The sequence below is a fragment of the Anolis carolinensis genome, chromosome 6 (assembly GCF_035594765.1).
Source record: "Anolis carolinensis isolate JA03-04 chromosome 6, rAnoCar3.1.pri, whole genome shotgun sequence".
Lineage (NCBI taxonomy): Eukaryota > Metazoa > Chordata > Lepidosauria > Squamata > Dactyloidae > Anolis > Anolis carolinensis.
The window spans coordinates 7,877,213-7,903,263 of record NC_085846.1 but is presented as its reverse complement, the minus strand read 5'-3'; the positions used below and the strand labels follow the sequence as shown (position 1 = coordinate 7,903,263).

Here is a 26,051-nt window from a genome sequence, read left to right as displayed (position 1 = left end):
CAGGCCCTTTCTTTTTCCCCCTCAGCCGCTTAAGCAGCTGAGGGGCAAAAGGAAGGGGTCTGAGGCTGTTAGGAATGGTGGGAGTTGAAGTCCAAAACATCTGGAAGGCTGACATTGGCCCATGCCTGATCCAGCCCATAGTTGCAAGTAGGACAGAAACAGAATAGTTTTGCACTAAGACATAAGAGAAAACATTTATTCACACTCAAATATCAAAGCTATCCCATAGGAATTACAACCAGCAAAGTTAAAGAGACAGGAGACAGAGGAACAGGCCAAAGAAACAAGAGTGATCTGTGGAACTCCTTGCCACAGTTGCTGGAGGTGTGGCTGCTGTTCCCCTTTAAACCTGGATTGTAGGGATATGTAGGAAACCAAATTTTATGTTGTCTTGTAACCATATTAACCTGAATTTATAAAAGCTACTTGTTGGGATGGTAAATCCTAAATCCTCTGGGAGAGCAATCCAAAAGTAACTTTTCCCAACTCTGATTGGGAACACAGCAGTGGTTACAAACTATGAGAAGGTGGACATCACTTATCTCTGGGCTTCCATGTGTTTTGGACTTCAGTTCCCAGCAACTTTGCAGAACACCTTTGAAAAGCATACGAGAAGCTCAGCCTCTCATTGAACATAGAGAAAACCAAAGTGCTCTTCCAACAGGCACCAGCTAATCCCTCTGCAATGCCAGGAATATAGTTTAATGGTGTAACATTAGAAAATGTTGACCATGTCTACTACCTTGGCAGCCACCTCTCCACAAAAGTCAACATTGACACTGAAATACAACACAGCCTGAGCTCTGTGAGTGCAGCATTTCTCCAAATGAAGCAGAGAGTGTTTGAGGATTAGGACATCCAAAGGGACATCCAAGGTGCTTGTTTATAAAGCTATTGTCCTCCCAACCTTGTTATGCGCCTGCGAAACATGGACTGTCTACAGACGTCACACTCAACTCCTGGAACGATTCTATCAGCGTTGCCTCCGAAAAATCCTGCAAATCTCTTGGGAAGACAAGTGGACAAATGTCAGTGCACTGGAAGAAGCAAAGACCACCAGCATTGAGGTGATGCTCTTACGCCATCAACTCCACTGGACTGAATGCCACGTTGTCCACATGCCCAATCACCGTCTCCCAAAGCAGTTACTATACTCAAGAATGGGAAACGTAATGTTGGTGGACAGGAAAAGAGATTTAAAGATGAACTTAAAATCAACCTTAAAATGGTGGCATAGACACTGAGAACTGGGAAGCCCTGGCCCTTGAGCACTCTAACTGGAGGTCAGCTGTGACCAGCAGTGCTGTGGAATTTGAAGAGGCATGCATGGAGGACGATAAGGAGAAACATGCCAAGAGGAAGACGCATCAAGCCAACCCGGACCAGGAGTGCCTTCCATCTAGAAACCGATTTTTTCACTGCGGAAGAACATGCAGGTCAAGAATAGGTCACCACAGCCACCTACGCATCCACCACTAAATCACTACACTTGGAGGGCCATAATCCACCAGCTGAAAGGGATTGCCTAAGTAAGTCCCAGCATCCCCCATCATTGACCAAGGCAGATGGGGCTTCTGGGAGTTGAAGTCCAAAACATCTGGAGGGCTCCAGTTTGAGAATGACTGAATTATTGATAAGCCTCGTGTGGCCCCTACCATAGAGAAGGAAACAAGCCCCCATTTCTGGCTTCTTTATTGAGGCTTAACACTCTTATTGGCATGACTTGGGCAGTTCTGTTTCCTATAGCGGGAATTGAGGCTTGAGCATCTCAGCGCTCTCGGGTCGCTAAAACAAAATGCGCCAATGAAGAGGGATTGGTAAAGTTGTGACGGCTGGTATTGGCGGCGCCTCCCTCCCGCCCCTGCACTCTTTATCTCCATTGATTTCCATTTAGTCTCGCTCAGTTGTTGTGGATTTCCCTGTCTAGCTGATCAATTGAATTGATTTGCCAGCCGCTGGGAGAGGAAATAGAGACTTGGCAGGGACAGGGGATTCCCTCCTTCTCGGTCCCTTCTCACTCACTCCAGTCTTGATGTTTCCCTTCTCGGCCTTTCCACACCTGTCTCTCCTAACCCACCCACCCAAGCTCCCCCATCCATAACCCACCCATTGGGACACCCAGCCTTCCCTAATTTGCATGCATTTGTTTATTAATGAGGGCCATCCAGGTGGAACCAAGGTGACCCCTGCTGGGGAGCTGATGGCATTGCATGGCTTTAAATGGAATTCGTAGAGCTTCTGGTGGGAAAACCCATCCGAGAGGTAAGTAAGGGGAAGGTGTACCATGAGTTCATTTCCAGGCAGACTCAGGGAATGAGTTGATTTCCTCAATCTGTTGCACCGCAGCCCCAGTCGGAAGACTGTAAGCCAGCCGTAGCCTCATCCGGAGCGGCACCTGGGCGGGAGGAATGTTTACAAAACAGGTAAAGCTGTGTACAGTTGAGCAAAAATAATTGTGCGTGCCACTTTTGCAAATTCATTTTTTTTGGATTTCATTACAATGTTATCTCTTGGACCTCTATTGGATGTTATGCCAAAAAACCTAGAAATTCCTAAAAAGGTGTTCTTGCAGGAAAAACAAATTGCATTTTCACTTTTGTGCATGCACTATGGCATGGGCAAACTTGGGCCCTTCAGGTGTTTTGGACTTCAACTCCCACAATTCCTAACAACCTACCAGCTATTTTAAGAGGCATGCTTAGGAAAGAAGGATGCACAAAAGAAGTGACACCACTAATGTCTTGTTCCTCAAACCTTAGTGTCTGTCCTTAGAGGACCCTCCTTAACTAGATGCACTTTAAGATGTGTAGGACACAAACTCAGCGTTGAAAAGGCACTGGATTGAGAAAGCAATGTGCTCAAATGACAGGAAAGGCGATTCCACCTGAACATTAGGAAGACCTTCCCGACTGTAAGAGCTATTCAACCGTGGAACTTTCTGCCTCAGAGTGCAGTGGAAACTCCTTCTTTGGAGGCTTTTAAACAGAGGCTGGATGGGTTGCTGTGAGTTTTCCGAGCTGTATGGCCATGTTCCAGAAGCATTCTTTCCTGATGTTTCGCCCGCATTTATGGCAGGCATCCTCAGTGGTTGTGAGGTTTGTTGGAAACTCAACAAGTGGAGTTTATAGTATCTCTGGAATGTCCAGGGTGGGCGAAAGATGAGGCAGGTGTGAATGTTGCAGTTGGTCACCTTGATTATCATTGAATAATAATAATAATAATAATAATAATAATAATAATAATAATAATAATAATATATTTATTTATTTTTATACCCTGCCTCCATTTCCCCCAAGGGACTGAGGGCAGCTTACATGGGGCCAAGCCCGGATAAAAACAGTAAGCCAAATAAAAACATCAAAAATGCAGATATTAAAATTCAACATTCTAAACATAACAAAAGTATAAAATGATAATCATACTAAAACATAGATTTGGTACTCAAGTAGAGAGGGTAAAAACGACCTGGGCAAAGTGCAACGAGAGAGTATTATAACATGAGGTAGTTGATTCGGTGAATAGCCTTTCAGTTTCAAGATCTGTCTATTTACTGCCTGGGGGAATCCTTTGTTGGGAGGTGTTAGCTGGCCCTGATTCATTCATGTCTGGAATTCCTCTGTTTTCATGAAGGCAGAAGAAGTTTGGACTGGAAGACCCATGGGGTCTCTTCCAACCCCATTCTGCCATGCAGAAAAGCACAATCAAAGCACCTTCTACAGATGGCCATCTGGCCTCTGCTTAAAAGCCTCTAATGAAGAAGCTTCCACCACAATCCAAGTATTAAGCATGCCTGATTTTATTTTCGATCTGAGATCAGAACACATGCATTATTTGACTTCATAGGTTCACACCCTCTTCTGGCTCTGTAGTTCTTCCGCTGTCCTTACCTGCTTTGGGTTCAACACTCGGATGACCTGCGTAAGTGGGGCTCCTCCTTGGCCTGGAACCGTGGAACCACTGGGGGGCAAGAGCTCCACTTGGAAGGACTGCGGCACAAAGAGAAGGCAACAAAACTCATCAGGCAATGTGCATTTTGTTGTTGTGTGCCCACAAATCACCCTATGGAGACCCTTAATGGTGCATCTACACCAGGCATGGGCAAACTGTGGCCCTCCGGGTGTTTTGGACTTCAACTCCCACCATTCCTAACAGCCTCAGGTCCTTTCCTTTTCCCCCTCCGCCGCTTAAGTGGCGGAGGGGCAAAAGGAAAGGGCCTGAGGCTGTTAGGAATGGTGGGAGTTGAAGTCCAAAACACCCGGAGGGCCAAAGATTGCCCATGCCTGATCTATACTGTAAAATGAATGCAGTTTAGCACCACCTTTGGGACGGCGACTTGGAGAGTAAAGTTGGGAATATCGTCCGGCATTTGGTTGGAGACGGTGGCCGTGATCAGCAATAAGGTGGGTTCCAATGCTGGGCGCTCCATCGAGAATTCAATAAGCAGTCCGTCCCGTTCATATACGCTCATGCGAGGAAGGGCAGTGGCTATGAGACAGGAGGCAATGATACAGTACACATTAAGTGGCTTTCCTATATGTTTCTAAGTTCCAAGGAACAGAAGATAAAAAATTCTTAGCATCTTGGATGACAATTCCCAGATTCCCCCAGTATTTGGTAATTCGGTAGTTTCTATGCATCTTTTGTATCAACACACCTGCAGGGTTTAGATCCCCAAGGAAGTCGAGCAAGGACGTGGCCGAAGGTGTGACAGTACTGGGCTGGGATACAGAGGAATCCACTGGTCCTCCAAGGAGATCCAGCAGATCGTAGACCTAGAGCAAAACAAAGCAGCACTTGGAAGGATGGCCATTTGGATACCTTCTTCCCACATTGCTATATCCTGGGCTTAGCACAGCAGACCAAACCGCTAGCTGCAGAAAAATCCTGCCGATTGAAAGGTCAGCAGTTCGAGCCCGGGTCAAGGTGAGCACCTGTTAGCCCAAGCTCCCTGCCCACCTAGCCAATTGAAAGCAGAAATGCGAGTAGATAAATAGGTACCGTTTTTAGTGGGGAGGTAATAAAGGATCCCTTAAGGTCATCAATTGGGAGAATGTCTAAGGATGACAAAGCTCCTCAGCATGGAAGATAGACAGCCCCCCCACCCCCCATGGCCAGAATTGAGCACAGCCTTCAAGATGTTGGAAATAAGATGGGAAATACCTTTACGTCTGTCTGTGTATTGTCTATCCTTGTTAATTGTATAACGGCATTAAATGCTTGCCATATGTGTGTTCCGTAATCCGCCCTAAATCCCCTCGGGAAGATAGAGCGGAATATAAATAAATAAATAAATAATATTAATATTATCATAACTATCTCCCACTGTTGCTTGCAGTTCAACAAAAGATTTCATCTCATAGTAATGACCTAAAATGTTTGTTTACCATTTTTCTCTTGGTTCTATGGCGCCCTCTAATGTCAATATGGAGAATTGCGTCTCCTACCTGGTCAGATTTCTCTGGCTGGCTGTGATTGTGGGATGGCGCCATCTGCAGGACATTAGGAGTATTATCCTCTCCTCCATTCTGTTCTTTCTCAGTCTCTCCTTCATTGTCGCCAGGTTTGTCCGCTAAGGGCATCTTTTCCAGTACAGATGCTCTAGGAGAGTAAGGAAGAATTAGCTCATTTCAATATTAGGGTGTCTTTCATTCTTTTAAATATATATATTTATATTATATTATATATAGGGGCTGTGGCGCAGACGGGAGAGCAATGAGTCACTGACCAGGAGGTCATAAGTTCGAGGCCCGCTCGGAGCTATGTTTGTTTGTCTTTGTCCTGTGTTAAAAAGGCATTGAATGTTTGCCTAATATGTGTAATGTGATCCGCCCTGAGTCCCCTTCGGGGTAAGAAGGGCGGAATATAAATGATGTAAATAAATAAATTTTATATATATATATATATATATATATATATATATATATATATATTCATATTAAAAACAACAAAGAAGCACTGAGTTGCTGTGGGTTTTCCAGGCTGTATGCCCATAGAATCATAGAATCGTAGAGTTGGAAGAAATCTCTCGGGCCATGTTCCAGAAGCATTCTCTCCTGACGTTTCACCCACATCTATGGCAAGCATCCTCAAAGGTTGTGAGGTCTGTTGGAAACTAGGCAAGTGGGGTTTATATATCTATGGAATGATGTCCAGGGTGGGAGAAAGAAAAGACTCTTGTCTGTTTGAGGCAAGGGTGAGTGTTGCAATTGTCCAGCTTGATTAGCATTGAATAGCCTTGCAGCTTCAAGGCCTGGCTGCTTCCTGCCTGGAAGGATCCTTTGTTTTGAGGTGTCGGCTAGCCCTGCTTGTTTCCTGTCTGGAATTCCCCAATCAGGGCCAGCTAACGAATTGCGAATTAGCCCTTTCTGTGTCACTTGGTCAACATTCAGCCGCAATGCTAAGAAAGACTCGAAATCCCATCTGCCTGGTGGGGAAAGCCACCAACCGCTTCCCAACCAAAGCAAGAAAATACCTTCTCATGTAGACAGTACCTGAGATGGTCATATTTTCGGAAGAGAGCATTATATTCCACCGCTCGCTGTTGCAGTTCAATGTCGTGACAGCTACAATAAATGGAAACCAAACTCCGGATCCGGCTTTTCATGGAGGGGGGAAAAGAAGAGAGGGAGTTAATTATCATAGATTTAATTCTACAGTGTAGATGCACCCAAGATAGGGAGAAAAAGCCTTTGAAGCAGGCATGGGCAAACTTGGGCCCTCCAGGTGTTTTGGACTGCAACTCCCACCATTCCTAACAGCCTCAGGCCCTTTCCTTTTCCCACTCAGCCGCTTAAGCGGCTGAGTGGGAAAAGGAAGGGGCCTGAGGCTGTTAGGAATCGTGGGAGTTGCAGTCCAAAACACATGAAGGGCCCAAGTTTGCCCATGCCTGGTGTAGACTATATGAGTCTAAACTATGTGAGTCTGCACTGACTAGTCTTGTTTCAGGTCAAGTCCATGGTGGTAGGTTCCCTCTCAACAAGCCTGCAAGGCAGACCATAGTCCGAAAGGGAGAGTCCGAGGTTCTCACTTGACATCGCTGTCCTGGAGGTGTGTCCCGAGTTTCATGAGGGCCGTGAGGGCATAGGCTCTGGTAGCTGGAAGGGACAGGTGAGACTGCAGCACCCGTTCCAGGAGGGAGAGGATCTCCTCCGGATGAACCTGTTGGGGAAAGCGGGATGAGCAAACCTCTCTGTCATCATCCGTGCCGCCCAATGTGCAACCAGGATGCCTTCTCACCTGCTTCGGCTCCACCTCTTCGCAACTGCCGTCCAGGAGGAGGTTGCCGTATTCCCCGATGCACCAGGTGGCCACTTGGACCAAAGGTTGCTATGAGGAGGACAGAAGAAGACGGAAGCATGGTCAACAGATACCCTACGATCCTCTTTTGTGGGGGTTAAGGGCAAAAGACTCTCACAAAACTGGAAAAAATACAAATTAAAAAACACTATTTTGATATGCCTAAGAGAACACTTCTCTAGGCATCTCTAGGTCTTCCAGGTCAACTCTACAGTCAACTTCTGCTACACCAAGTTGTCCTGTAATGAATGAATTGTTTATTGTACTAGCCATAGGCCATGACATCAGTAATATACAACCTTTATAAACACTTTCCAATATAAACATTAAAACTTATTCAAAAATTAAAACTAGCTCTTTAAAATTATGATAGCAGCAACATAACAATGACAGTGTCTGATTTGTATCATCCCAAACCTTCACCATTTCCATTTCTGTCCTCAAGTATGGATTTTGCTACTTTAGCTCTGATCTTTTGGGCTATGTCCTAGTTGCAGGAAATACGAATCTCCAGCACAAGTCTATGGTTTACTCTGGAGGACATTGTCCATAGGATCATGCTGGAGGACCTGGGGAAAATTTTCTAGAAATCTCTAGGTCCTCCAGGCTGACTCTAAGGCCAACTTCTGGCAGATCTTGATCACAGAATCATACTGGGGAAACTAAAGATTCCTAGCAAAGACTTCTCTAGGAATCTCTTGTTCCTCCAGGCTATGTCGATAGCCAGTCTGTTCCATGATTCAATGCTATGGAACCTTGAGAGTTGTAGTACTCCAAGGTCTTCCAGGTCAACTCTACAGTCAACTTCTACTACACCAAGTTGTCCTACCACTAGACTATGTCCTAGTTACAGGATATAGGAATCTCCAGGTCCTCCAGCCTGACTCTAAGGCCAACTTCTGGCAGATGTTGACCATAGAATCATGCTGGAGGACCTAGAGAACATTTCTCTAGGAATCTCTAGGTCCTCCAGGCTGACTCCAAGGTCAGCTTCTGGCAGATGTTGACCACAGAATCATGCGGGAGGAACTAAAGATGCCTAGCAATGAGTTCTCCTTAGGAATCTCCAGCTAAAGAAGTTGGCTAAGTCCATTGCCAACTTATTTCACGATTCAATGCTATGGAACCATGAGAGTTGTAGTCCTCCAAGGTCTTTTGCTTTCTCAACCAAATAGTACTATCATACTACAAATCCCAGGATTCCACAGCATTGAGCCTTGGTAGTTAAAGTGCTATCAAACTGCAATAATTCTACATTCCAAAAGAGGATGATATCCCCACTCAATCCCCTTTTGTGACTCTCCAAAAGACAGCACACACGCTTTTGGCTGCTCCTAAAATCACCAGCAAACCCACCTGAGAGATATCTTGCACCAGGGCACCGTATAACTGCTGCACTGCATAACTATGGAGTTCCTTGGCTCCTCCGATGAGACAGATGAGGTTGGGAACACAGTCATCACGTACATACCAGCCAGCCTAGATGTGGGCAGAGAAGGTGAATTTGTCTCCTCTTCCAGAGATGTGGCTCAACTTCAGCACTCCTTTCCACAAAAAGTTTAAAGAGCCCTGCCCTCTTCTTCCACCACCATTCCCAAAATCTAAAGGGTTTGGCTCTTCTGTAGGTCTGGGAATTGTATGATTCCTCAATCCCCTTTCCCCATTACACCATCTTTAGGTGGTTCCCCATGTTCTATATGTGTCATGAAAGCTCGGGGTGTATCTCCTAAGGCTTACCTATTGGCACTAAGAGCTTTCAAGGGTGCCAGAGTGGGAGGAGGACTTTTTTAAACTAAAGAAATAATAATGTCTACTTTAATGGCTACAATTCTGTGATCCTTCTGGAGCCCACCACCTTTCCAGTCTCCTGTCCGATCCTTACCATGGTCAGAACTTGGAGGATGGTGTCTATGTGCCAACGCTTGTTGGGTGCAAACCTGGAGAAAGGGGAAGAGGCAGGAAATATCTCAGACTCAAGTGTCTCCCTAGATCACCTGCTGGAGGTAACAACCAGAGCCGACTTACTTACTTCTCAGCTGCCAAAAATATCCCAGAAGCGCAGTCCGACTTCAGGTCTGGGGCACAGGTCTCAAGAAACACCAGGAGTTCCTTAACGCTGGTTCTCACGTTGCTGTTGCTCACCAAAGCCAGGCTCAGTTGCAGCGCTCGCCTAAGGAGAACAGAAGGGTTCTTCTATCATTCTACTCCAAGCTTATGGTCTCCAAATGCTTTTCAATTAGATAGCCAGAAAGCTATGAACCATACTAACTGTGGATGATAGGGCTAGGAGTACCTGTATATAGAAGATACTAGGCAGAAGAAAGCTTCGTTTTACTCTGAATCTACCCAGCATTATCATTTCTTGAACCTCTTCTTGGTTTCCCATACCTTCCTCCCACCTTGGTAGAATTAGCAAACTTTTAATACCTATATTCACTTATCTATAGGGGTTTAGACACAGTAAATATTTAGGATGGCTTACTGTTTGTTACTTTCTATCACAACCTAGTATCACATTGTCTTTTTTGGTGCATCTCACTGTTGGCTCATGTTCAGCTTGAGGTCTACTAAGACTTCCCTTTCAAGCCAGGGGGAACCCGTCTGATTATCTGTGCATTTCATATTTTTTTCTTAAATGCAGTACTGTATTTTTTCCCATTTGAAATTCATTTTGTGAGTTTTGGCTCAGCTCTCCAATCTGTTAAGGCAATTTTGGATCCTGCTCCTGTCTTCTGGGATATTCCTCTTTCTTCTTAACGTGTTTGGTTATGAATAGCTATTATAAGTAAAGCTACATTTATATGTTATGCAAAGAAGTCCTAAGCTTCTTTATTTTCTCTGGTAAACCCTATATATGATAGTAGGTGGGCTGGGGACTGGTGATTGTTCAGCTTCTGCCTTGCCAAGCGATTACTCTGCTTCAGAAAGCCAATGTTATGTCTCACATCTCCCAATGTACCTCTTCACAGTTGGGTCAGGATCACTCAGGCAGGACAGGACGGTGTCTCGGTGCCTTTGGACGGCACTGTTTTCCGTTTGCAGCAATTTCTGAAGAGATGTCAGAGCCACATATCTAAAGAGAACAAGATAGAGTGTGTTTATGTGTATATATATATGTATATGTATATGTATATACATGTGTCTCTGTCTCTATATCTATATGTATATCTCTATCTCTATCTTTAACTCTATCTCTGTCTCTAATTATATCTCTATCTCTAACTATCCCTAACTCCATCTCTAATTAATTCCATCGCTAACTATATCTCTATCTCCATCTCTAACTCCATCTTCAACTCTATCTTCAACTCTATCTCTATCACTAACTCTATCTCGTAAATGTCTCTAACTTAACTAGCCCTGTCTCTATCTCTAACTCTGTTTCAAACACCATCTCCAACTCTATATTTATCTCTAACTCTATCTCTGTCTCTAACTTTCTGTCGCACCTCAGGCTAGCTTCACCTTGCTATATACACCAAACTGCACACAGGTTGAAGTCTTTTCATTTTATTAGAAAATAGAAGATAAAAAGTTCTTAAAAAGCTAAAGTAAAGCTTCAAAAGATTGTTACAAAATATAGCCTTAGAGAATAATTCAGGAAATCACAAGGAATAAACAAAGTCCCATGAACATGAACACAGAAAGACTGCAAGATAATCCAGGAAAACGAGAGCTTGCTTCTTGGTTGAACAAAAGTTGCTTTGACAAAGGTTTGTTTCCAAACACATTGCTTTAAAAGCATTTCTCTGGCCTCTGACCTCCCTCTTGTTTGCGATTCTCAGACTCCTCCGAACCCTGAATTCCAAATGGTCAGCTCGATCTAAGGAGCCTGTTTCATCAAGGTCAGCCTGCTCGTTAGTGTCAGCCTGCTTGTTAGCTTCGTTATCAGACAGTACTGTCCTCCTTTTCTAAGTCAATTTGCACCTGGCTAGTTTCAATATCATCAACAACATTCCGTGCTGTGGGAAACTGAACTTGCACACTCTGTTCCTCATCTTTTACAACAGGGACATTTTGAACCTGATTTTGAACCTGAATCCCATCATCCTCATCAGAGTCAATCTGAGGTCCCAGCTGAGTCACAACACTTTCTCTATATCTCTAACTTTGTCTCTAACTCTATCACTTTCTCCAACTCGATCTCTATCTCTGTCCCTAATGCTATCTCTATCTCTCTCTAACTCTATCATCTCGAACTCTATCTCTAACTCTATATTTCCTCATCTGTATCTATCTCTAACTATATCTCTATAAGCCCATATCTAACTCCATCTCCAACTCTATATTTATCTCTAATTCTAACTCTATCTCTTTCTATTTCTAACTTTGTCTCTAACTATAACTTTCTCTAATTCAATCTCTATCTCTAACTATCTCTAATTTTATCTCTGTCTCTAATGCTATCTCTATCTCAGTCTCCCTCAGTTTAGGCGGCTGAGGGGGAAAAGGAAAGGGCCTGAGGCTGTTAGGAATGTTGGTAGTTGAAGTCCAAAACACCTGGAGGTCCCAAGTTGGCCCATGCCTGGTGTAGATGCACCCAATGTCATCTCACTTTCTGCATGTTTTAGTTCCACTGTTGTTAAATAAACCGAATCACTTCTTTTTCCATTTTGTGAGTACTCCCCAACATTTCATACCTGAATGTGATCAAGATGACAAAAGTGATGAATGAATGAGGAAGAACATGTGACTCTTGACTTTTTACCTGATATTTCGATCCTTGTTGAGGAGAAATCGCCCAAGGATATTGATAGCAAGAACCTGTGGACAGGAAAGAGAAGCGTCCTTACTTCCCAGAACATCCCTATTCCTACTAGAAGTAAAATATCGCCCAGTTGTGATTTTTGTCCTATATATGAAAGAACAAAACTCCAACTTTTGGGGATGACTCTTGTTAGGATTTTTGGTGTGTTAGGAAAAAATACCCCAAAACAGTGCAGCATCCGAAAATATGCAAAACCAGGATACTTATAGTTGAGCATTCAGCTCACAGCAAGCAGAGTGTGAAGTGCTGGGTGGCTGTAAAGAATTCAGAGCTTAGGAGGCAAAGATCCAGAGTTCAGTCTTTAAGAATCACAAAAGATTTATTTACAAAAATAAGAATAAATACATTTCTTCATAGTAAAGAACTGGATGTGAGCTACTCTATTTTCTCCTCTCTGACATATCTGTTTCCCAAAACTTTTATTCATACCCAACACAGCTAGACGTAGAATCATAGCATTGGAAGAGACCCCAAACTAGGCCATCCAGCCCAACCCCATTCTACCTTGCAGGAAGACACCATCAAAGCCCTTTTGACAGATGGCCATCCAGCCTCTGCTTAACAGAAAATAATAAAATAAGGTGTTGATTGATAGCAAAACTTTTTGTCCTACCCGTAGTCCACTGGTTGACTGCACCCCCATGATGGTCAGCACTGTCTCATACAGGATGGCGTTGCCCACATTCCGTGTCGTCTCTGTGTTGGTGGCAACCTTGGAGAAATTAGACAAATGCAACAATTGAGTTGAAGTTGCTGGACATTTCCTACTGCTGCCATCTTTGAATCATAGAGGCTGGAAGAAACTGTTGGAAATAGCAACCTTCCAAGCCTTTCACTGTTTATTTGTTAATGTATGTATTTGCTAACCTATAGTCTATGTATATGTTGATTTGCCAGTTTGACTGTACCTATTGGTATAGGACAGGTTATAGACATTTGATTGTGCTGAGCATGTTCAGACTCAGGACTCCATTTTGTATTTAGTGTGATTATGGACTTCAGTGTGTTTACATCACACCTCAGTGGAGATGGTGCATGTTTTTGCTGTTTGGGCTTCAGTAGAGAAGTATGCTTACGGATTTCAGTGAGTGCAATTATACCTAAAGATTATGGACTGTTGATTAAGAATGATACCCTGTGTACTCAACACAGAGAGAAGCTACATCCTATCTATAATTGAACTGTAATAAGAAATGTGCCTGTATGGTGAATTCATACAAAATAATAATAATAATAATAATAATAATAATAATAAGAAGAAGAAGAAGAAGAAGAAGAAGAAGAAGAAGAAGAAGTTTATTTGTATCCCGCCACCATCTCCCCCGGAGGGGACTCGGGGCGGCTCACAGAAATATCAGATACAAAACAATAACAATGTACAATACATCAATAAACAATAACATGCACCAGTTATAATATTTAAACATTGACCAGAAAAATGAAACACACTTACTAAAAACATAGAATTAAAAACAGTGAGGTTGCAATGATAGATTAGCAAAGTGCCCATTATAAGTTGCAAACTCAGAAACATAGACAAAATGCCACAAATTAGTTTGAGGATGAATTTGAAGATGTTTGTGAGTTTAAAAAATGTTATTTTTCAAAGAAGACTTTGGGTTGTTGTGAGTTTTCTGGGCTATATGGCCATGTTCCAGAACCATGGAAAATGGCCATGCAGCCTGGAAAACTCACAACAACCTTGTGATTCTGGCCATGAAGGCCATCGACAACACAAAGATGACTTTGTTTTTTTATATCTGAGTGCATATTTTAAACTAAGAGGTTTCAAGGGAGTGTATATCTTTTGGGCAACCGCAATTTCAACTTCAAAGAAACAACCATCCTCTGCTAACCAAATATATTTTTGCAATGGCATCTCTTTATCCTTGGCAGTTCAAAGACATGGTTCTTCAGTCTAACAGCACATGTGTGCCATTACATGAATGCTTATGAATATCATTTGTTCAAGGACTGACTTCCAACAAGGTCATGCTTTTCTTCACTAGTAGTTTTCAAAAGGTGGCCTCCACACATTCACATTTGCCTAACGAATGTGACATCATTTTTCCTTCCAGATGTTTTGGACTTCAACTCCACAATTTCTAACAGCTGGTTCCTATTGATGCAGCCTGGAATCACATTGGCTTTTTTAGCTGCTGTATCACACCATTGACTCATGTCCACCTTGTGGTCTATCATGATCCCTACATCCCTTTCATATCTACTCAAAATAGAGTATTGCTTGCCCTATGGCAGTGTCTGCAGCCCCGTCTTTACCTGAGCCAAGGTGTCATTCATGGCCTCGCTGGTGTCTTCGTTGTCTCGTCCTAGAATCCTTAGGAGTCTCAGGATCTGTACCTGCGATGGAAGGGAATATGAGAAGGGACGGGGAGCAGGGAAGGCTCAGAAAGGTGACAATGGGATCGCAAGGGAGAATGGGGAGGGAAAGCCATTGCTATGGGGGGGGGGGGGTGTAAAAGAGAGAAGAAGCTTTTGCATACTTCATCCATCCAACTGTTAAACAGAGAAAAAGTTCCACCCTTTTACCATCCAAAGGGGTCTTTATTATTATACTAGTTGTGCCCGGCCACGTGTTGCTGTGGCGTAGTCCTTCATGACATTCAAGGTGGCCTAGAAAGAATTCCCCTGGGTATGAATCAGCCAGGCTTTGAAGCTGTGAGACTATTCAATGGCATTCAAATTGGGTAACAATGGAATCCCCTAAGTATGAAGCAGCCAAGCTTTGAAGCTGCAAGGCTATTCAATGGTATTCAAATTGGGTAACAATGGAGTCCCCTAAGTATAAAGCAGCCAGGCTTTGAAGCTGTGAGGCTATTCAATGGTATTCTTATAATAATAATAATAATAATAATAATAATAATAATAATAATTTTATTTTTGTACCCCACCACCATCTCCCCAGAGGGACTCGGGGCGGCTCATAGATATAAAACCAGCATACAGTGATATCAAATATAAATATCAAATACAAAAACACACAAATAAATTTAAAAGGCATTAAAAAATTACAATCATTATAAAACACATGAAAAACACAGCAATAAAAACATAAAATGAGCTGGGCAAAGTGCACTAAGTGAAACTTGTAATTGGGTAACAATGGAATCCCCTAAGTATGAAGCAGCCAAGCTTTGAAGCTGCAAGGCTATTCAATGGTATTCAAGTTGGGAAACAATGGGATTTTTCTGACCTTGTTTCTGTTTTCTTTCTATTTTTTTAATGTTGATGGTCACTCCTTGGAAAGTAATGGATATTGTGGCCAAATTTGGTGTGATTTAGCCCAGTGGTTTTGTTGTTAACTCAGTCCTACAAACGTACATTACATTTTTATATATATAGATCAAGAGGTCTTTATTATTATATTAATATTATTATTAATAATAACCTATGTCTCCTGAAGGTGGGTTGCAATATGGTTAAAACACGCAGGTAAAGCATAATACATAATAATACAGCAAGACCCCATATCTGCAGGGGATACCTTCCCAACCACAGTAGATATGAAACTGTAGGTATGACCGAACGCTATTAAACAATCCAACTTCCAGTCCCAGCATAGATAATTTTTAATTTAATCTCTCTCAAATGGTGGGGAAAAGGATACACAAGTGTGTAAAAAGGATGTCACAGGGAAGAGGATGTTTTACCTGCAGAAATGGGTTGCTGATTCCTGAAATACTGTGATCCGGGGAGTATCCAGCCACTACTAGGTTACGCAGCACTCCTACCATTTGGGATACATGCTGTAGAAGAAGAAAGAAAGAAGGAAAGTACAGCTCCCAGAATGCCATGAAGGTTGGGGAAATGTCAAACTGCATTAATTCAACAGTGTAGATCAGGCATGGGCAAACCTGGGCCCTCCAGGTGTTTTGGACTTCAACTCCCACCATTCCTAACAGCCGGTAGGCTGTTAGGAATGGTGGGAGTTGAAGTCCAAAACACCTGGAGGGCCCAGGTTTGCCCATGCCTTGTGTAGATGCATCCTGGGATGACATCTCTTCTTGTTGCACTGAATCTATTGATTGTATTACACAGGTAAGTACATCTCAGACGTTTTCATCCAGAGGTTTACCTTGTTTCTGTTTATTGTTTATATATCCAGAACATTATTATATTATTTTATTTTTAATCGTAGATATTTTATTTTAATCGTAATCTCTATATATAAAAGGGTAATGAAATTTCAGCCTAGGACAAAACAACAAAACTACACATCCCAGAAACACTAAACTTGGCAGCACAACCCCTCATCCATGCCTCTACGTTCATACAACAAAAAGAAAAGAAAAATAAAGTCCTAATTAGAAGGAGAGGAATAATTGTTTTTAGCCAATTGCTGCCAGTTACAAGGCTAAGCTCCACCCACTTGGTCTCCTAGCAACCCACTCAGCCCAGGAGACAGGCAGAGTTAGGCCTCACTTAGGCCTCTTCCACACTGGCTATAAAATACAGATTATCAGATTTGAACTGGATTATATGGCATTGCAGACTCAAGGCCCTTCCACACAGCTATATAACCCATTTATAATCTTATATTATCTGCTTTGCACTGGATTATCTTGACTCCACACTGCCATATAATCCACTTCAGTGTGCATTTTATACAGCTGTGTAGAAGGGACCTCATATAATCCAGTTCTAAGCAGATAATATAAGATACTTTATTTCCCACACCACCATACTTCGCCACAGCAATGCGTGGCCGGGCACAGCTAGTTGCATATAAAACAAATGCTTTAATTTTATTTGTTTTATATACGATTCCTACACTGGCAGCAGGGGCAAGACTAGATGACCTCTAGGCCCCTCACAGCTCAATTATTTAATATTCTTCCCTCTGGATAACTATTTTGAGGGAGAGACAGGTAAGATATCCATCCCTTGCAATTTATGCTGGAAAACTGGCTGCTGAGAAGACGGGGGGGGGGGGGGGGGAACATGAGCAAAGAAGTATTGAATAAAAAGTAAAGGAACCCATGAGTTTAAATTCATAGCAACTCACCTTGCTGAAGCTTTGAAGGGCCTGCGGGCTTTGTTCGCACATCTCTGCAATTAACATCATGGCGCCATGTAAAATGCCTAGAAAGAGACAGACAGGCAGATATTGACACTCAAGCACCAAAGAGAGGATGATTGGGTTGCTGTGAGTTTTCTGGATTGTCTGGCCATGTTCCAGAAGCATTCTCTCCTGATGTTCCGTCCACATCTACAGCAGGCATCCTCAGAGGTGTGAGGTCTGTTGGAAACTCGACAATTGGGGTTTATATATCTGTGGAATAATGTCCAGGGTGGGAGAAAGAACTCTTGTCTGTTTGAGGCTAGTGTGAACGTTGCATCTGGCCAATTGCATCCACACTGGAGAATGAATGCAGTTTGACATCACTTCAACTGCCGTGGCTCAATGCTATGGAATCCTGAGAGTTAGAGTTTCACATAATTTCTTTTACAAGGTCTTTAGTCTTCTGTATCAAATAGTACATCCAAAAACTATAACTCCCAGATTTCCATAGCATTGAACCATGGCAGCGAAAGTGACGTCAAACTGCATTGATTCTACAATATAGATGAAGTCTTTATAATACTGAAATACTCTAAAATCCAGAATGGTCCACCTGGGTAGTTGAGATAGTGACACTGATGAAGGTGTATTGGGAAAATATAATACTTGTATTGGAAACTATATACTGAATGTAATCATAATAAAAGTAGGAATAGGAAAAATGTAATCACAAGCAGAATTGTGTGCATATAGCCCCAAAAATACACTCTGCTCAGCAAATAATTGTCTCCCCATGAGCAGGACCAAAGTTCACCCTGAGTGCCAGGGACATATATGTTAAGTGTCAACAAGAATAGATAAGCTAATGGACAAAAGACAAATTAAGGCTTTTTGGGATGTCAAGATAAGACCTGGCGCCATGGAGGAGTGCTAATGATTCTCTGACAGCTAAGGTAGGGAGAAATTCCTTAATTTATTATTATTATTATTATTATTATTATTATTATTATTATTATTATTATTATTATTATTAGATCCTGAGAGCTTAGATGGGAATTCCAGAGATAAGGCCTAATGGAGGGTCAGAGGTCTTGAAAGAGCCTATATTTTAGGAAAATGCAAAAGTAGCTTTTTAGTTAAGTGCAGAGTAAGACTTTTTTGACACTAATTGGTGATGGATAATGCCTCTGTGACGTAAATAAATGAATGCAAAATAGTATAAAAAGACCTGTGTTTCTTTGTTTCGTACCTTCGCTTTCCTGATTACAGGGGAAGGTCTTTTTCCTTATTGCTTATTCTCTCTGGCCACTGAGAATAAACGTCTTTTTTCTACAGCCACCGGAACTCCCTTTGTCTCATTGCCTCAAACCTTTGTCTGCCATTTCAACACCTTGGCTTTCCGATGATTCAGTATACGCCAATTTGGTTTTTATGCCCCAAATAATTTAAAAAATGACCTTCTCTCTGTCTAAGGTGTCTATGAAACACAAGTGACTTTGGAGTTGGGACTTGAAACTCATCTTATTATGTAAATGCAAGTATTTTTTTAAAATCCCAAATATGGAGCACTTCTGGTCCCAAATGTTTTGAATAGGTATGCTCAACTTGTATCAGCGTTCATCAGCAATACAAAAAGAAGACATTTACCGTAGGTTTGTTCCGTCAACAGGTGTTTGCCGAGAGGAATGAACATATCTGTGAGATCTGGAACCTTTCGGATGATGTGTACAGCACAGACCACCGCCTAGTTGATAAAATAAACAGAGGTTTGCGAAACAGAAGGGATTTGGGCACCATGGATGCAGCTACTATGTATGTAGAATTAATGCATGTTGGTCACCACTTTAACTGCCATAGTTCAATGCTGTATTCAGGTGTGGGCAGACTCGGGCCCTCCAGGTGTTTTGGACCTACCGGCTGTTAGGAATGGTGGGAGTTGAAGTCCAAAACACCTGGAGGACCCAAGTTTGCCCACACTTGGATATAGTACAGAACTATGGCAGTTAAAATGATGCCAAAGTGCATTAGTTCTACAGTGTAGATGTTGTTGTAATTTAGCTAATGACTGTGTCGGATGTCACTGGGGATTTTGGCTTTGCTGGGCCTGTGGATGATGGCCTTGCTGGGCCTGAGATTTCAAGTCCTGTAGTCTCTGAAAGTCACATTCCTGAAGTGGCCACTGAACAGCCTTTCTCTAGGGAAGCGAGTTCTCATAATGAATTGTCAGGTGTAGAGGTTAATGACCCAGGAGATAGGAGACAGAACTTTCATAAACTCTGGGCGAGTTCTCAAACATGCTGAAGGTAATTGTGTTTGTTAGCAAAGAGGCGCTTATCCGGTTGTAGAGGTAAATGAAATTATTTCTTGATGGTTTGTGAGACAAAAAGCTTTATATGAGACAGGGAAAAGATTTTAGATCAGTCTAGGCAACGTTGGAGTTTGAAGAACATCTTGCCTATCTCACTCCAATTCTCCTGAGAATGTTTGAGCACTTTGTCCTTCCACACTCCATATGGCATTATAATATACATTGCTGCACTTTTGGCCTAGACCGCCTTCCCATTTTACTCCACTTCTCCTAAATGGTGGTCCTTGTGTGTCATCATTTCATGTTTTAAAATTGGTTTTTACAGTGACTGTATTGTTGTTGCATTTTATCATCTGGTCTAATGTGTTTTATTTGATTACTGATGCTGTTTTTATCTGTATTTTATTGTGCTTTGATTTGTTTTTGGGCTTGGCCCTGTGTTAGCTGCCCCGAGTCCCTACAGGAAGATGGAGGCGGGATAGAAAAATAAAGTTGTTGTTATTATTATTATTATTATTGACACAAAGACATAGTATGATACAACAAACAAGATCTATATGCTGGATTTCGTATTACAAAATTACAAGTCGAACACTTCCAAAGTGTTTAGGACTGTGTGATGTATATTATTATTATTATTATTGACACAACGATGTTGTATGACACAGCAAACAAGATAGACATGCTGGATTTCGTTTCACAAAACCACAAGTCGAACACTTCCCAAGTGTCTAGGACTGTGTGATGTATTTTCGGATGATGCGTGCAGATCCCAGCAGGGTGGCCTTTTGCAGTTGGCAGATCGTAATTTTGTCAATGTCTATTGTTTCCAAATGCCGGCTGAGATCTTTTGGCACGGCACCCAATTATTATTATTATTATTATTATTATTATTATTATTATTATTATTATATTATTATTATTATTATTACAGTAGAGTCTCACTTATTCAACACTCACTTATCCAACGTTCTGGATTATCCAGCGCATTTTGTAGTCAATGTTTTCAATACATCGTGATATTTTGGTGCTAACTTCGTAAATACAGTAATTACTACATAGCATTACTGCGTATTGAACTACTTTTTCTGTCAAATTTGTTGTATAACATGATGTTTTGGTGCTTAATTTGTAAAATCATAACCTAATTTGATGTTTAATAGGCTTTTCCTTAATTCCTCCTTATTATTCAACATATCCGCTTATCCAATGTTCTGCCGGCCCATTTATGGATAAGTAAGACTCTACTGCAGGGGTCCCCAAACTAAGGCCCGGGGGCTGGATGCGGCCCTCCAAGGTCATTTACCTGGCCCCCGCCCTCAGTTTTATAATATAATAAATATATTATAATATATTTATTATATTATAAAACTGAGTTTTAATAATATAACATATTGTATATACATATAATATTGATAATAATCTTATGTTATACAATATAATACTAATAGTAATACCATATAATAATATTAATTATATGTTATATATTACATATTATATAATAGTATAGTGGTATAGTTCAATATAGTAATATATAATGCTAATATTGTGTTATGCTAATAATATAATATATTGTATGTACATACAGCTGCTCTGAGTCCCCTTCGGGGTGAGAAGGGTGGGATATAAATGTAGTAAATAAATGCAGTAAATAAATAATTAATTTTAGACTTGGGCTTGGCCCAAGTCTGAAATGACTTGAAGGCACACAACAACAACAACAACAACAACAACAACAACAACAATCCTAATTAACTTGACTATCTCATTGGCCAGTAGCAGGCCCACACCTTTCATTGAAATCCTAATAGGTTTATGTTGGTTAAAATTGTTTTCATTTTTAAATATTGTATTCTTTCGTTGTTGTTGTTGTTGCACTACAAATAAGACATGTGCAGTATGCATAGGAATTTGTTTGTATTTTTTTTCAAATGATAATTCGGCCCCTCAACAGTCTGAAGGATTGTGGACCGGCCCTCTGCTTAAAAAGTTTGGGGACCCCTGCTCTACTGTATTATTATTGCATCAAGCTTTGCCAAGGGAATTTCTAGTTTCATGTTTCAAGTTAGCCAAGTTGTTGTTTTCCAAGTTTAAAGAATTATTCTGGAGTTCTGTATACTGGCTGCCTTGTTTACCTGGAGATTTTGCATTTTTTGACCTTTCTATTCTACCTTTGTACCTTGAATTTAATGGAATATTTCACATCTTAGGACTAAAATGTTTTTACCATTTTGTATTGCTTTGCATTTATATATTCTTCAATAAACTGGTGTAGAAGTTAAGATCAGAGGTGTTCTTGCTCTGGGATACAACTGATGTGATGGGAACCTTCCCTCACCTGGCAACCGTATTTCAGGTGAATTGGTAGCCTCTCACCTTCCTCCGCACAGACGGTTGAGCCTTTCTGGCCAATTGCTCCACTTCTCCGGCCAAATCCCGAAACATGGCTGCCGACCCCAAGGACCCAAGGGTACTAAGGGCCAGGCCTTGAACCCAGGAACTCGAATGCAGGAGGTCACTAGAAAGAGGGGAGAAAATGGGAATTAGGAATACAATGGCGAGGACATCTACACTGTAGAATTAATGCAGTTTAACCCCACTTTAACTGGCCCAGTGCTATGGCAATGTATCTGCATCCCCTCCATTCACAAATTCTTGAATTTTGACCCCAAATAACCCCAAAGAAGAGAATTTGCATATCGGAATCTTCACTCCCTCACTTCTTGATGCTATTGGTCAGCAGAAGGTGAGTGTCTTGCTTCTCGTCCAATAGGAGGGCGGCTCCCAGGTAGCCAATCCTCTTTTCGTGGAATCGGCGCGAGGCAATGAGCTTGAGGCATTCCATCTGCAACGCATTCCAACAGGAATAAAAGACATTAATTTATGTAAACCCCAATAAAACATAAATTACAGCAAGCTTGTGACCTTTCATTGATTAAGTGGACCATAGGCACATATCCCACATTAATCAGGCTCTATTAAAAAGTTAATATTTTTAGATATAGGTTGTTATTTAAGAAAAAATGCAGGCTGCAGGCCATGACTTAAGGATCAAGACCATAGAATTAATTCAATTTGATGACACTTGATTTGCCATGCCTCAATGCTATAGAACTTTGGGATTTGTAGTTTGATGCATATGCATTATTTGGGGGCTTCTATACTGTAGAACAAATGTAGTTTGACATCACTTTTATAGTCATGGCGCAATGCAATGGAAGTCTGGGATTTGTAGTTTGGTGAGGCATCAGAACTCTTTTGCAGAAGAGGCTAAAGGTGTTGTGGAACTACAGCTCCCATGATTCCATAACATTGTTACTGTTAGGATTTCCTGTGGTAGAGAAAACTTTCAAAATACAGCAGAGCATCCAAAAATATAAACACAGCAGGATATTTACGATTGAGCATTCAGCTCACAGCAAGCAGAGCGTGAAGTGCCATGTGGCTGTAAAGACTGTAGAGCTTAAGAGGTGCATATTCATTATTTAGGGGCATATACACTGTAGAACAAATGCAGTTTGATGTCCCCTTTACAGCCATGGCTCAAAGCAATGGAATCTTGGGATTTGTAGTTTGGTGAGGCATCAGCCCTCTTTGTCAGAAGAGGCTAAAGATGTTGTGGAACTACAGCTCCCATGATTCCATAACATTGTTACTGTTAGGATTTTTTTCCTTAGGGAAAACTCCCAAAATACAGCAGATCATCCAAAAATATAAACACAGCAGGATATTTACGGTTGAGCATTCAGCTCACAGCAAGCAGAGCGTGAAGTGCCATGTGGCTGTTAAGAATTTAGAGCTTAGGAGGCAAAGATCCAGAGTTCAGTCTTTAAGATTACAACAGGTTTGTTTACAAAAATAATAACTACATTTCTTAATAGTAAATAATTGGGTCATAGCTACTCTATAACTCCAAGGGTTCAAAAGAGAGGCGGAAATCTCCAAGCACACATCTTTTCTGACACACAAGCAGAGGGAGGTCTCAATACACACAACACACACCAAGATGTCAAAGTATAAGTCAAAGACAAAAGGCACGCACCTGCAAAGTATTCATTCTAAGGTAAAGGTAAAGGTAAAGGTTTCCCCTGACATTAAGTCTAGTCGTGTCCGACTCTGGGGGTTGGTGCTCATCTCCTTTTCTAAGCCGAAGAGCCGGCATTGTCCGTAGACACCTCCAAGGTCATGTGGCTGGCATGACTGCATGGAGCACTGTTACATTCCCACCGAAGCGGTACCTATTGATCTCACATATCCATGTTTTCAAACTGCTAGGTTGGCAGGAGCTGGAACTGACAGCGGGAGCTCACTCCGCTCCCTGGATTCGAACCAACCATTCGGTCAACAAGTTCAACAACTCAGTGGTTTAACCAACGGTGCCACTGTGGACTCCAGTTGCATTCATTCTACATAAACAATAAGTGCAGAAACAGAGAGAAGAGAAGAAATACAGTAGAGTCTCACTTATCCAAGCCTTGCTTATCCAAGCTTCTGGATTATCCAAGCCATTTTTGTAGTCAATGTTTTCAATATATCGTGATATTTTGGTGCTAAATTCGTAAATACAGTAATTACTACACAACATTACTGCGTATTGAACTACGTTTTCTGTCAAATTTGTTGTATAACATGATGTTTTGGTGCTTAATTTGTAAAATCATAACCTAATTTGATGTTTAATAGGCTTTTCCTTAATCCCTCCTTATTATCCAAGATATTCGCTTATCCAAGCTTCTGCTGGCCCATTTAGCTTGGATAAGTGAGACACTACTGTATATACATTCCAACTGTCATTCAGGAGATGGGGAAAGTCTAGTGTAAGCTAACTTCTCCTCATTGAGGACTTGAGACTTGGGCAGTGTGGTGTTGAATTCCAACAGTGACATGACAGTTCAAGTGATGTAAAACGACATTCATTCTACAGTGTAAGTGCACACAAAGATCTGGATTCGAATCCTCATTCAGCACTATCAAACCGCATGAATTTTACAGCATAGTTGCATTCTAAGACCCGGGTTCAAATCCTCGTCCAGGCCTGAAGATCCATTCCATTTCTGATCTCTTCACCTAAACTAGTGGTTCCCAACCTTTGGGCCTCCGGGTTTTGGACTTCAACTCCCAGAATGCCCAGCCAGCTTACCAGCTGTTAGGAATTGTTGGAGCTGAAGTCCAAAACACCTGGATGCCCAAAGGTTGGGAAGCACTGACCTAAACCTATCCAGCAGGGTTGTTGGGAGGAAAAGATCAGCGTAAAGGAGATATTTTAATTAGTTTCATTCCACCTGGAAACAGTAAGTGTAGAAATCCACATTCACTAGGGTTAGGGGTGCAAAGCACATCCATAAAAGTCAAACCCACTAAAGTGAAGGGATAGCTGGAATCCTACCTGTCCGAAATGGGCAGGATAGCCCAGCATGTGGATATACAGCAACTTGGCTAAGTTGGTGGCCCGGCTCTCGGCTTCATCCCCCCGAAAGGCTCCCCGGATCTTGGCGCTTTCTCGCTGGACCAGGTCCCGCTCCTCCGCCTGGGTCCGCGCGCTCCGGATCGTCCGGATCAGGACCGCCAACGTGAGCGGTGCTTCGGGCATCCTAGGGAGGGAAAGGGCAACAAATCTACAATATGGATTGCAAATATGTGCATCTACACCAGGCATGGGCCAACTTGAGCCGTCCAGGTGTTTTGGACTTCAACTCCCACCATTCCTAACAGCCTCAGGCCCTTTCCTTTTGCCCCTCGGCCGCTTAAGCGGCCGAGGGGCAAAAGGAAGGGGCCTGAGGCTGTTAGGAATGGTGGGAGTTGAAGTCCAAAACACCTGGACGGCTCAAGTGGGCCCATTCCTGATCTGATCCCATTCAGATAGATATTTCCTCCCTATGGCCTGTAACTTCAGTTCTTTTAACCCAGTTTCCTGCTCTTTCCTGCCCTCACCTATCCAGATGTCCACTCTGTTCTCTTCCTTTTTTTTCTGCACCTTGCCAGGTGGCTTTTTAAAACTGAGGCGGAGAGAGCCGGCAGTCCTTTCTTGGCCTCCTCTTCTGCTCTCAGTCAACTTCTTGCATTTCCGGCCATGCCATCCAGACAGGTAAACTCACCTGAGTTCCTGCAGGTACCTGGGACCAGAGGGAGCCCCCTGCTGGACAAGGCTGGGAAACACACTCTTTAGTCCCATAACTGAATCATATAATCCTAGACACAATCCAAACCCTCCCGGCAGATGCCCGTCCAGCCTCTGCTTAGAAAGTACAGTAGAGTCCCACCTATCGAACATAAACGGGCCAGCAGAACGTTGGATAAGCGAATGTGTTGGATAATGAGGGATTAAGGAAAAGCCTATTAAACATCAAATTAGGTTATGATTTTACAAATTAAGTACCAAAACATTGTGTTATACAACGAATTTGATGTAAAAAGTAGTTCAATATGCAGTAATGCTAAGTAGTAATTACTGTATTTATAAATTTAGCACCAAAATATCACAATGTATTGAAAACATTGACTACAAAAATGCGTTGGATAATCCAGAATGTTGGATAAGCGAATGTTGGATAAGTGAGACTCTACTGTACTACATTTATATCCCGCCCTTCTCACCCCGAAGGGGACTCAGAGCGGCTTACAAATTATATGTACATACAACATATTATATTATGAGC

The 26,051-nt window shown here is 42.0% G+C and overlaps 1 protein-coding gene across 1 annotated transcript; it reads right to left on the bottom strand.

Moving 5' to 3' along the window:
• Positions 1-182: 182 nt before the first annotated feature.
• On the bottom strand, positions 183-26,051 carry ap1g2 (adaptor related protein complex 1 subunit gamma 2). The gene is made up of 22 exons (XM_062984223.1): positions 25,327-26,051; positions 24,782-24,986; positions 22,116-22,240; positions 21,772-21,913; positions 18,735-18,831; positions 17,091-17,167; positions 15,736-15,831; positions 14,345-14,425; positions 12,678-12,776; positions 12,005-12,060; positions 10,256-10,369; positions 9,326-9,466; positions 9,179-9,233; positions 8,653-8,775; positions 7,237-7,326; positions 7,028-7,158; positions 6,492-6,596; positions 5,445-5,598; positions 4,655-4,772; positions 4,319-4,485; positions 3,888-3,986; positions 183-2,395 (listed from the first exon to the last, which is right to left on the bottom strand). Exons 2-22 carry the CDS (start codon positions 24,983-24,985, stop codon positions 2,291-2,293), a joined length of 2,379 nt encoding a protein of 792 aa, XP_062840293.1. The 5' UTR covers position 24,986; positions 25,327-26,051; the 3' UTR covers positions 183-2,290.